This window comes from Alligator mississippiensis, chromosome 3 (genome assembly GCF_030867095.1).
Source record: "Alligator mississippiensis isolate rAllMis1 chromosome 3, rAllMis1, whole genome shotgun sequence".
Lineage (NCBI taxonomy): Eukaryota > Metazoa > Chordata > Crocodylia > Alligatoridae > Alligator > Alligator mississippiensis.
Genome location: NC_081826.1, coordinates 212,786,374 through 212,798,642, shown reverse-complemented (window position 1 = coordinate 212,798,642; position 12,269 = coordinate 212,786,374). Strand labels below are relative to the sequence as shown.

At 39.6% G+C, this 12,269-nt stretch overlaps 1 protein-coding gene across 2 annotated transcripts in view; it reads left to right on the top strand.

Moving 5' to 3' along the window:
* The window catches only part of ROR2 (receptor tyrosine kinase like orphan receptor 2), a 257,593-nt gene that overhangs the window by 205,483 nt on the left and 39,841 nt on the right, over positions 1-12,269 (top strand). For both annotated transcript variants that reach the window (XM_014608796.3, XM_019478126.2), the window contains exons 3-4: positions 4,998-5,285; positions 6,611-6,641. In XM_014608796.3, the coding sequence (XP_014464282.2) occupies positions 4,998-5,285; positions 6,611-6,641 (319 nt within the window). The remainder of the gene's footprint in view (positions 1-4,997; positions 5,286-6,610; positions 6,642-12,269) is intronic.

Sequence of the window (12,269 nt, the reverse complement as noted above, 5' to 3'; positions counted from 1 at the left end):
CATTTTAGTTAATGTGCATTAAATCTAGTATCTCAAGGCATTTATACACATACTCTGGGAGTGGGGGAGGGGCACTCTAATTAGAGTGGCTCTGAGAGCTGCTCTAATTAAAGTGCCTGGAGCATCTCATGTATCAGTGTCCCCGCGCTAAAAAATGGTGGAAGGGGCCCTTTAACTAAAGCTTGTCAAACAAGCTAAAGGCATCAGAGCAGCCTCACTGAACGTGTATAAGCACCTTAAATTATGAGGTACTACGAAAATGCACATTAGCCTGGCTTAATGCACATTAACTACAGTACACACTGTTTAAGTGATGCTTAATGTGCATTAGCCTATTTTAATGCTTGTTAAGTAAAAAGCACATTTTTATGTGACACTTTAATGTGCATTAAAGCACACTTGTGGACATGCTCCCTGATTATGATCTGATGTGAATCATAATGTCACGGAGTCAGCCAAAGGAGATGTACTATCTGGATGTACGTGGAATATCCCCCATGCCTGTAGAATCTAAGCAGGGGACTTTTGGGTGGCACAATTGTAATGATGGGAATCAGAAAATACAACCCAATCTATTAGTGGTTGCTCCTGGACCTTTTTAGAGCAAAGTTTTTGGCCCCTGGTTTGGAAAGGTTCCAGCATGACAGAGCCTGCCCTGGGTGTATGGTAAAACTCTGAGCCTTTTCAGCATCATCCTATTTAAATGCCCTGCCATAAAAAAGCAGCCTTTCAAAGATTATTCTCGCTAATGGTATTAAGGAGAAAACCATGTGAAATTTGTCCCAAATTAAGCCCAAACCTTTTAATGATTTTATATAGGGATTCCTTCCGACTCAGGCTCCTTTACTCATCACATTATTTGCAAGCTCCCTGAATGTGGGAATCTTACTATGGAATCAAGTCAGGGTTGGCAAAATACATGCTATGCACAGGGTAATACTGTTTATAAGTTTCTCTTACTTTGGCTGCCAAACCCAACTCTAACACAAGCACACAGGCACACACGGCTACAATCCTTGATCTCTTCCATATCCCTGGTACCAAAAGAATATGGTTCCATTCCTTTTCTCCTCACAGATGTATTTCCAACATGGCCATGATCAACTGTACATCTTTGCACAGGATCCCCAATAAGGTTAAGTCATCTCCGATTGTCTTGATTTTTTTTTTTTTTTTAGAGAAGTGAAAAACATAACTTTATTTCCAACTCCTTTAATAAAATATTTATTCTGACTCTACATTGACAAACCTATCATAATATGGGTGTTGCATATCAAGAATTGCAATCTAACCCCCTTCCTCTTCCTCCTACTGCCCTGTGCCTTGACCATACCATGTGAAAGTAAACTATATGTTACTGCTGGCTTTGGAAAAGTGGCAAGACTAGTTGTGGTATTTTTTTAAATACTAAATGAAGGATGAGACAGTCATGGGAACTGTTGTTCTGGGGTGGAATGGATCATGTTTTCACTGTTCTTAATGTGTGTGCTGGTATAAGTACTCTTCTGAAATTATACATTTAAATAATAGCTAGAACTATGTCATATGTACTCTTCACTGTAAAAATAAGCTCAGCTCCTGATTTTTCTACCTATACACAGGTATTTCATCCTTTAATATGAGCTCTACAGAGCCTAGCCAAGTTAGACTTACTTGCAAAGATTGAATCAATTCAGGCTCAGGCTTGTTGAATGTCTGTCCCTAGCCCATGAGTATACATGTTTCCCCGTAACTGACCCAACTGACTGGGAAACGATTGCAGAGCATGTTAAACCTAAGGAATATGACCCTAGACACATACGCACAAGTGTAGAAGCAGCGAGACTGCAGGCCTGGCTTTGCAGTGACAGTGCTCTTCCTGGGGTAGGTGATGATCAAACCCAAATCTCAGTCCCCCAGATAGCACTGTAGGGAAGACAGAAGCCCAGCACTTAGAACAAAATGTAAAACTCCCATTGACTTGGGTTTTTCACGGTAACATCTGCAATTCCAGAGAAGAAAGGAAAAACAGGTGAAAGAGGCAACAACAAAAAAGGAAAGAGAAAAGAAAACAGAAAAAAAGAAGCAGTTAAAAACAATGGCCCCACAAGTGACTGGCGTAGAAAGTTGAGGGACTACGGCAATAGGGGTCATAATAGGTAGGATGGTAAATAAGAGACATACCAGCACTTTTTCATTTTCCCAGGTTCATTAATAGCCCTAGGGCTACATGTACTATGCAAACACTTACATATGTACTCATATTAATAACAGTGAACACTGTCTATTCAGGCTGTTCATTTTAGTACTAAGAACTATACATAAACCTGCTGCTGGCTCTAACTGCTGTCATAATTTAAAAAAATATAATTTTGTCTTGAACAGGTTATAGTGTTCATTTCACCCTTGGCCATAAAGGTGCATGATAGCATCAACTGTCTTGGATAAGTAATAGTTAGAAGAGAGTTTTCTTAATTATTTATTGTTCCTCAGACAAATTATTTAAATTTCCTTTTAGGAAATTTTGTTTTATTTGTTTTTCTTTACTATCAGTTTTCACTGGTTGGCTTAATTATGCTAGTGATGACTTGAAAATAGAAAAGGGAATAGGAATAATATGAATGAAAATAAACCTTTATATTGACATTTTGCTTTTTTAATGCTAATATTTCAATTGGAATTTTGTTTAGAAAATTTCTACAACTGAAAAACTGGTCCACTTAAATTTTATTCTTCCATTTTTCTGATCTTTGCAATTTTGTTGAAAATATTCTTTTCCTCTTTTTTTACATTAAGTTATATTATTCAGTAATAAGCTGGAACTGGAGACCAGGTGAGTTCACGACAAGAGAAGCCATGTATTTTAGAAGAACCTGAAAAAGCTAAGTAAACACAACAATGAAATTCTCTGCTAACAAAAGGATACTAATCCATATTGGAAGAAATAATTTGAATGGCTTATGCACATTTCTGAGTACTAAATTACTTTAAACCCCTCAGAGAAAAAGACATAGGGTTAATTGAGGGCAACTCAATGAAAGTTATTGCTCGCTGTACTGCAGCAGTCAAAAAAGCAAAAGCAACAAAAATGTCCATAAAAAATGGGACCAAAAACATTTTAGTTTTGTTATGTAAACCCATAATATATCTTTGCCTTGGGATATGGTGAAAAGTTTTGGAAGCGCTACTAAGATTTGTATGTTTATACACTGGATATTCTGTTTGTCTGATGAGTAGGAACATTTAAAAAACGTGTGTAAAGCTTCTCCTTGGTTATTGTATTTCATGGTGCATTTTGAAGTTACTACCACAGGAAGAATGATATGATTCTCTTGTGTTAATATGGTTAATTGTTACCTATTAGGAAAGGAAGCCAGGTTTCAGTTTCAGTCCATTTTCTTTACATTTTATGTCAAAACTATTATTTTACATCAGGGCTTTCCAACTGGCAGCCCAAGGGTCAGTTTGCAACCCCCAGGCTCCTGCCCAGTCACCCTTCCCTGCAGTGTTCCAACTAGCAGCCAGGGTCGCCAGGCTCCCCTTCCCTTTTCCAGCTTTTGTATCCTGTCCCCTTCCCCTGGGTGGTGTGAGGCAGTGCAGCTCACAGGCCAGGCACCTGGGGAGGGGACTGGGAGCATACATGCAGCGGTGTACAGGAGGGTTGCCTGTATGTAAGAGCAGTGGGGAGGGAAGGGGGAGAAGCAGCATCTGCATTGTGTGGTGTACAGCACAGTGGGAGAGGGAGCATCCATGTGCAGCATGTATGAGCACAGCAGGGGACGCGGTACACCCATGGACCTGGCTTGGGCTGGGGGGTAATGTACCTGGGCAGCGTGTGGCTGGGGTGGGGAACATGGCCAGGCTGATGCAGCCCCCAGTCATAAAAAAGTTGGACAGCCCTGCTTTACATTGTTGTGAAGTCCAGTGAAACTCTTTAGTCTTACAGAAAGTTATTTTAAGGTATTTAGTGAGAAAAAATAAGGGCAAAATTAATTTGCCTAATATTTTGTGTGATGATATGGAATTTTTAACATGGATTTTACTTTCTAGGCCCTTTACTATCTGCTTTCATTCCAAAATCATACTCATTTACCATGTCAGTCCAAAGTCAGACAGAAGGCAGGGCCGACTTGCACCTATGCAGGGGGTCGGACTCGTTGATCTATTGAGGTCCCTTCGGGCCCTAACATCTATGAATCTATGAATCTTATAGGCTAACTAATTCAGAGATGCATAAGCTGTTGTAATCAGCAGCTTACTGCTAGCATCTGGTGAAGCAGTCTGTCACTTATGAAAGTTTATGCTTCTATGAATTAGTTTATAAGGTACAACTCTGGCCTGACTTCTGCCTGACTTTTGATTAACATGGCTAACTACCTCTTTTTGCTCATGCATTTTTTAAGGTAACACATTACAGGGAAAGATAAACCTCAAATCCAGATATCCAGCAAAATGTAGTTGTTCCAAACTTTGTATAACCAAAATTAAGCATTATTTTTTTTAATTATATTTTGGCATTTCTGTTTAGTGTGTGCTGGTCAAGGAAACTTTTCTATTTACTTTGTATCAATCCCTATCCCTTTTCACCTCATGGTCTTACCTTAGTGGCAAAATTATACAACTGTGATATAATAATACAACTAGTATAACTCCCTGTGTAAACACTCTTACTCCAGAGTAGGAGTAAGTTTTTTTTGTTATAGCTTAGCCAGTTTAGGTGTATTTCTGGATACATATTAGCTAAACTAAAAAGAATTACTCATATTTCAGAACAGGAGTGTTCATACAGGAAGTTATACAAATCAAACTTCAGTATAGCCAGGCCTCAGTCATAAAGCAATAATTGAAGGATGATACTGTTCCAAATCCAGGGCTGTGAGAATTGTGTTCCTGTGCAGCATAAGTTTGAAAGAAAAATGAAACCATTTTCAAGAGCTTTTCATAAAAATGTGCCTTTGGGCAGTCTTTTATCCCAGCCCAACTGAAGTTTGATCTTTTCTGACCTTTCACCTTTTCAGGTTATTTTCTGACCTTTTTGGAACCAGTAAACAATATCACCATAGTCCAGGGCCATACAGCAATTCTTCACTGCAAGGTAGCAGGAAATCCACCCCCCAATGTCAGATGGTTAAAAAATGATGCACCGGTGGTTCAAGAACCAAGAAGGATCACCATAAGAAAAACAGATTATGGTTCCCGGTTACGAATCCAGGATCTTGACACCACTGACACTGGGTACTATCAGTGTGTGGCAACTAATGGAATGAAGACAATAACTGCAACAGGAGTTCTTTTTGTAAGGCTTGGTGAGTTACTTCACTTTATAATGTGGTTTTTATAACTAACTGTACTGCTTTATAGACTAGCTCTTAGTATTCATAATAGCAAAATGGGAAATTAATTTACCATTAAATTAAATCTCAACATAAAAGGAAATCAATAAAGCTATTGCCAGGAGCCTCTCTTTCAGTCCAAGGCAGAACTTGGTACCCATTTACTAGTAATAAATAAAAGTAAATAGAATAGCCTATAAATGTTCTGTGCAGAGAAAATAACAGACATTGAATAAAAGGCCAGTCTAATTTACAAAAAGGTAAGGTTTCATTGTTTCAGGTTTGCACAGAACTGCTGGGCTTTTTCTACAGAGATGTCTGAAAAGAAAAAGAGGAATGAACAGCAGTTATTCATCTGGTCATAGTTGGGGAACAGTCATTGTTAGACACTGTGGGTATGTGTACACGTGCATTAGATCTGGGAGAAGTTTACTCATGGGTAAACTACTCTCAAGTAAACGTTCTTGGGTAGGCATCCATAAGTGCAGGGAAACAGGAGCAGATTTGCTGCTAATGGCAGCAAACTGCTCCTGATTCCTAGGGCCCTGCAGTGGGCCCCTGCCGCCATCAGGGGAAGCCCTAAGCTCCCCCAGGGTCCTAGCCCAGGGGCTGGCAAGGAGCACTGAGCCAGGAGACAATGATTAGTGAGGTTTACTGCACAGTAAGCATGTGCACATGTAGATGCACACACTTACTGCGTAGCAAACTACACTACTGCGCAGTAAAGGCCTCATGTAGATGCACCCTGTATGTCTCCTCCCTACATGATGTCTGCTCTCTTGAAGTGGAGACACAAAACTCTGGGGACAGTTTGCAAGGCACTTTTAATTTTGTTACGATGACTAACTCCACTGTTTACTTTATAGTGAAGCATTAAATACAGGGGGTATCACATCTTTCTTCTCTGGTGACAAAGGTCATGGGTATGCCCCTGTTGCATAATAAACTCTCATAGTAAGCCTCAGATGGGTTTAATAGGGCTTAGTAACAGATAAGTGATGTATCAAGATAATGCTTTATATTTCTAAGACCCCGTGTTTTAATAGCAGATGTGCTTTAACAGAAACAGTTCACTCAAGTTTCTGCCTGAGCTAACAGAAGATTTGTGCAACTTTTATATTTGGTTTTGAAAATAACAGTATGTAATTAGGTTTAGGAACTAGAGCCTTTTGTCTGAGTCTTGAGGTGAACCTTCTTTAAAGATATTGGCAGAATTCAATTTGGCCTGCCAAATGACTTGTTAATGCTATAGTTGATAAGCAAAATTCGTCAATTTTTGTTTCTTTTTATGTTTACAGGTCCAACAAACAGTCCAAATCACAACTTTCAGTAAGTACTTTTTAGAAATCATTTACTACATCCCTAATGATTTTGCCATGAAAGAATTTGGATCATAAATCCAGTAAACACTGCCTGCAGTCACCACATGTCTTTGCAAAAAATATTTAGTTTGATTGAAAACTCTTGGTATGGTTGAAGTTTTCTCCAACAAGGACAGCATTGTGTTATCATTGCTTTAGTTTAACAGAATTTTCTTGTGTAACTTGTGCTTGCATATTTCATATTTTAGAGGATCAAAATACCACATAGCCATGATATTGCTTGGCCAATAATCATTTACAGGACAAATATGAGAACAACTTGTGGTCAGAAATGAACAGATCAAATGGTTTGGTCACTGTGGTTGTCAAGTGACACATGACATACCATTGTAACTTGGAAAATTAAGTAAAGTTAGTTCAAATATTAGTCTGAGCAAGTAGGCAACTTCTTTTATTTAGTGTTTTTCATGATGGCTTGATTATTTCTCTCAGTTTTTCTGGGTTTGATCGGTTGCAAATGAGATTTAAAAAAATTAGCTTTGTTTTGCCATCACTACTACATTTGTTTGTATTAATCTGAATAAATTGTATAATTTCTTCAGGTAAATTCTGTGAATCTAGTACTCTGCAGCCTGATGACTGTCTTCTGGGAACTATGTGTATGTTTAAAGTCTTAATATAGTTAGGATAATTGGAGAGAGGAGAAATGTCACTATTCTACAAAGGGCAAAGTATAAACAAAGACTAGTGTTTTCTTAAATATTCTTGGCCTAACTATGGCCACTGAAATCAGTGGTAAAACTCCCATTGATTTTAATGGGAGCAAACTTTAGGAAATGAAAAGTACTTTAGGAAATCCCATGTAGAAATTTTACACTTGTCTTGAAACTTTTTACTTTTTAAAAAACTGAAGTACTATAAGCACTATCTCTACCATCTTCTTGCACCTCCTTAATGCACTGATCATAAAACTGTTAATTAATAAGCCTACAAATGTGAAACATAGTGATAGAAGAGACATGTTCTTTCTCTTCTTTGTATATGTGCAGAACAGATGAATGAAAGCATTGTCACAACCTTTCAGATGGAAAAATGAGATTGATCCTTCTAAGAGTACTTTATTGTGAAACTGGTTTAAATCGCACAGGACCATATTTCTCTCAAATTAAAATGAGCTGTGACCATTAAGAGTGATACATGGAAGGGTATATGGCTATATACAGAAATATGCATTTTAATACTATTCAAAATCCTAGTTACATATATTGTGTGGGCACCATTTTACTTCAGAGGAATAGTATACAACTGTTCTACTATGGGTAAAATGTTCAGGTCTCTGAAGGATGTACATTTTTAACCAATAATGTATGTTGAAAAGAAGGGGATGATATGTGGACAGGAAGTGAACAGTGAAGCCCCAAATTGAATGGGAAAGCCTACGGTCTTGTGTCTTACATAGAGAAGAGTATAGTCTAAATGTAGGACAGAAAACAAGGACCTTCCAAACACACTTTTTGACACAGTTCCCTTTGTGGCCTCCAGCATCTCATTCAGTTTGTCTCCTTCAGTCTACCTCACTATGTACTCTTTTCCAGCCTCACAATTAAGTTGTGAGGATTTATTAAATGGATGTTGGTCAAATATTTGAAAAATGAAAACTACTGAATGTGAACATGGAAATAATAATTTATATATTTCTATTTTGATAATATTGCTATACCATAAATATATAAATTGATAATATATTGTCTGAATTGTGGTTGCACAGACAATCATAATAAACCTTATATTTCCTAACTTTTGAGTGCTTGACTCCGCAGCCTTAAGTTTCTTTCAATGTGGATTAATAAAAAAATTAAAACATGAAAAAAAAATTCACCCTGTGGAGCATGATCACCTTCCCCTCACCTTGAGATCAGCAGAATTAGGATATTAGATCCACAGCCTTGCACTGCTTGAGCTGATGAGGTTATGAATAGTGATAGAAATCTGTTATCTTGAATATGAACCAGCACTCACTAGAAGGCAAAATATGTAACACATACCCAGTTTGCTGAACAGTTAAAGAATATTGAGGCTCGAAACTATGTTCAATTCTTGGTCCTGTAAGTAAGTTTATTGAAACTGTACAAATGAACTCCAGGCCCTTCTGCCCTTGTGTTCACCAGCCAATCAAATCCCCGACTCTCAAGCTTCTGCTCCAACTTTCTCTCTTCTTGATTCAATGGCTTATGTCCATCTTTCTTGCATTTATCTTTTCTTCTCTCCCCACCTCTTATCCCTGTTCCCGTCTCATTCCCAGGCCCCACACTTACTCCTGTGCTCTCTTCCCTCTTCCTTTGTTTCAGCCTTTCTCCCATACCTGAGTGGTACTCTAGTAGTAATCTAGTTTAACCATCAACCAGAAGTCTATGCCTGATCATATACATTTCCCTTTCACTTCAGCACATTTCCCTATCTTATTACGCTGGTTAGAAGGTGTGCATTTAAATTACTCCACAATCTGAGTTAGGAATATAGACTGATTATTTTGTGTGGAAAGGGGGAAATGTGTGTATTTGCCGGATCTGGGTGGGAAAGATGCAAAGGTTAAGCAAGAAATTAACAAATGATTTCCTGACATTTTTATGTTCCTGTACATAGCATGTGCACCCGAATTACCTTTAACTAGATTAGTAGATGGGGTGTGTGTGTGTGTGTGGGGGTGTGTGTGTGTGAATATTAGGGCTGTGCGAAACAGCAGCTTTCCATTTCAACCAGTGTTTCAATGGGACAGTGTTTTGTTTTGAATTTTGTTTCAATTCGAAACAGGTGTTCCATTTTGTTCTGTCGAAACAGGATCGAAACGGCAAAACTGTTTAAACATTTCACCCATAGGATATAATGGGGATGGACAAAACAGCCTATACTTTGTCATTTCTGGCTTGATTTGGATGAAATGTGCAAGAATGGTAGCTCCTTCTGAGGGCATAAAGCCTGCCAAGCTTCAAGGAAATAGGTGCAGGGGTTTGGGGGAAACTGCACTCCAGATTCTTTAAAGTAAAATTCATGTCACGTGTATGTGTTAAGCCACAGCAGGGTCAAAACTGCAGATATGCTAGCCCCTGTGGAGGCCACAAAGCCTGCCAAGTTTCAAGGAGATAGGTGCAGGGGTTTGGGGGAAACTGCACCTCAAGCTGTGGACAAGCAAAACTCGTGATATGTGTGACACTGTGTGTGTTAAGGTGCAGCGGGGTGAAAGCTGCAGGCCTGTTAGCCCCTGCTTAGGCCATGAAGCCTACCAACTTTCAAGGGGACAGTTGCAGGTGCTTCTGGGCTCTGGGGCCCTGCACCTCTAGCTACTGACAGGCAAAACTCGTGTCATGGGTGCTTGTGCAACTGTGTCTGTCTTGGGGCATGGTGGGGAGGAGGGGGAAACTACTGCAGGCCTGGCTGCTAGGTCCTGCTATGGCCCCAAAGCCTGCCAGCTGTTAAGGAGATCAGTGCAGGGGGGTTCTGGGGCCCTGCACCCCTAGCTGCTGATGGGCAAAACTCTTGACATAGGTGCTTGTGCTAGCTAGCTACTGTGTTACGCAATCAATCATGATTCACTCAGGGACCAGTTCAATACACAATAGCTAGCGAGGATAATGAGTTAATGAGTAAGGATTAACACCTACAAAAACTACAGACTAAGGAGAGGAAAGAATCAATACAGAGCCAGGAACTGCTTCTGCTCCAAGACAAAGACAGTCAGTTGCACAAGCATCCATGTCACAAGTTTTGCCTGTCAGCAGCTGGGGGTGCAGGGCCCCAGAACCCCCCTGCACCGATCTCCTTAACAGCTGGCAGGCATTGTGGCCACAGCAGGGGCTAGCAGCCAGGCCTGCAGTAGATTCCACTGCCCCACCCCGTGCCCCAAGACAGACAGTTGCACAAGCATCCATGACAAGTTTTGCCTGTCAGCAGCTAGAGGTGCAGGGCCCCAGAGCCCAGTAGCCCCTGAAAGTAGTCCTTGAATGCTGGCAGACTTTGTGGGGTCAGCAGGGGCTAGCAGGCCTTCAGCTTTCACCCTGCTGTGCCTTAACACACACAGTGTCACCCATGTCACAAGTTTTGCTTATCCGCAACTTGAGGTACAGTTTCCCCCAAATCCCTGCACCGATCTCCTTGAAACTTGGCAGGCTTCATGCCCTCAAAAGGGGCTATCATTCCTGCAAGTTGCATCCAAATCAGGCCAGAAATAACAATGTTATAGGCTGTTTTGTCCTTCCCCATTATAGCCTATGGGCGAAACGTCGAAACGGCGTTGAAACGGTGAAACGTTTCGACTTGCCTCATTTTGTTTCAAGGCTGTTTTGACTACATCTGTTCCATTTCGATTTTCCTGTTTCGACCTCAAAACGAGTCAAAACAGTGTTGAAACAAAACTGGCGGCGAAATTTCACACAGCCCTAATGGATATGTGCTTAGGTCAGATTCTGGTTCCTACTGTAGCTGCTTTGCATACTGGATGTGGCTGGGGAAGGTGGGATAAGACTGGGAGCTTTCTGTGTTCCAAGCATTCCCTTCAGCCAGAACATTGGATTCCACAGTCATAATTTTGTCATTAATTTATTTTAGTTCTGACTCCCAGTGCCTTTTTTTTTCTTTTTTTTTTTAATAAAGTGATGTAGCCCCAGCATATTGGCAAGGAGTAAGCAGGGTGGAAGGGGAGGGGGGAAAAGAAAGAAATGAAATGGTGAACTGCCAATAAGGCTGAAACACAGGAGGAATCAGTGTGGAACAAAGGCCCCATTTTATTCATTAGCTCATTTAATTCATTCAGACTGAAGCACTACAGTTCCATGCCTCTTGGCATGAATGTTTTTAGGAAGGCACACTTCAGTGAGAACACTAAATCCAGTTTAAAACTTTGCCTCATTATTAAGGAATAAAACCTTTGTCTCGTTGATGCGATCTATGATGCAAGCTTTCCTTTAATTCATATGTGTATGCCAAGGCCATAAGCAAGCCTGGGTTCTAGAGCAATCAAGTTTGTTATATATTAAGCATGCATTATTCATACACCTTTAATAGTCATGTTTGTCCATGTGAAAAGGCCTCCAGATCGTAAGAAGATGGAATCATTGGATTCTATTAAAAAATAAAAACCTAAACCTAAAACTGTATGTTTTAATTCTTCAATAATTTCTTTCTAGAAAACTTTTCAGTCAAATAATAGAATTCAAAACCAGATTGACTTTAACTTTTTTCTTTGAACCTTAACATTATCTTTTAAATTCCAAAGAACTTTTCTAGAAAAGTAGTCAAAATATAAATCTATCCAGATTCCCACATCTTGTCTGTAAAACAGTTCTATTTGGTGATTTGTTTAATTTTTGATTTGTTGATTGGTGACCTGAGTCCAAGCACAATTGCCAAACCATATTAGAGATGCTTTTTTAGAAACTGCTTGACTAGCCAAAGGAGGTTATCACATTTCTTGTTACAAATTATGGCAGTGTGGGAGGGGCTAGACTTGAACTCATTCTTGTCTACCTATTGTGTAATCTCATGATGTTAATGCTGTTCATTTCTGAAAAGGGATTAGAATTTGCCTTTCTAAAAAGAAGAGATATTTCAAACATATAAGACTTACCAGGGAATTGATCGG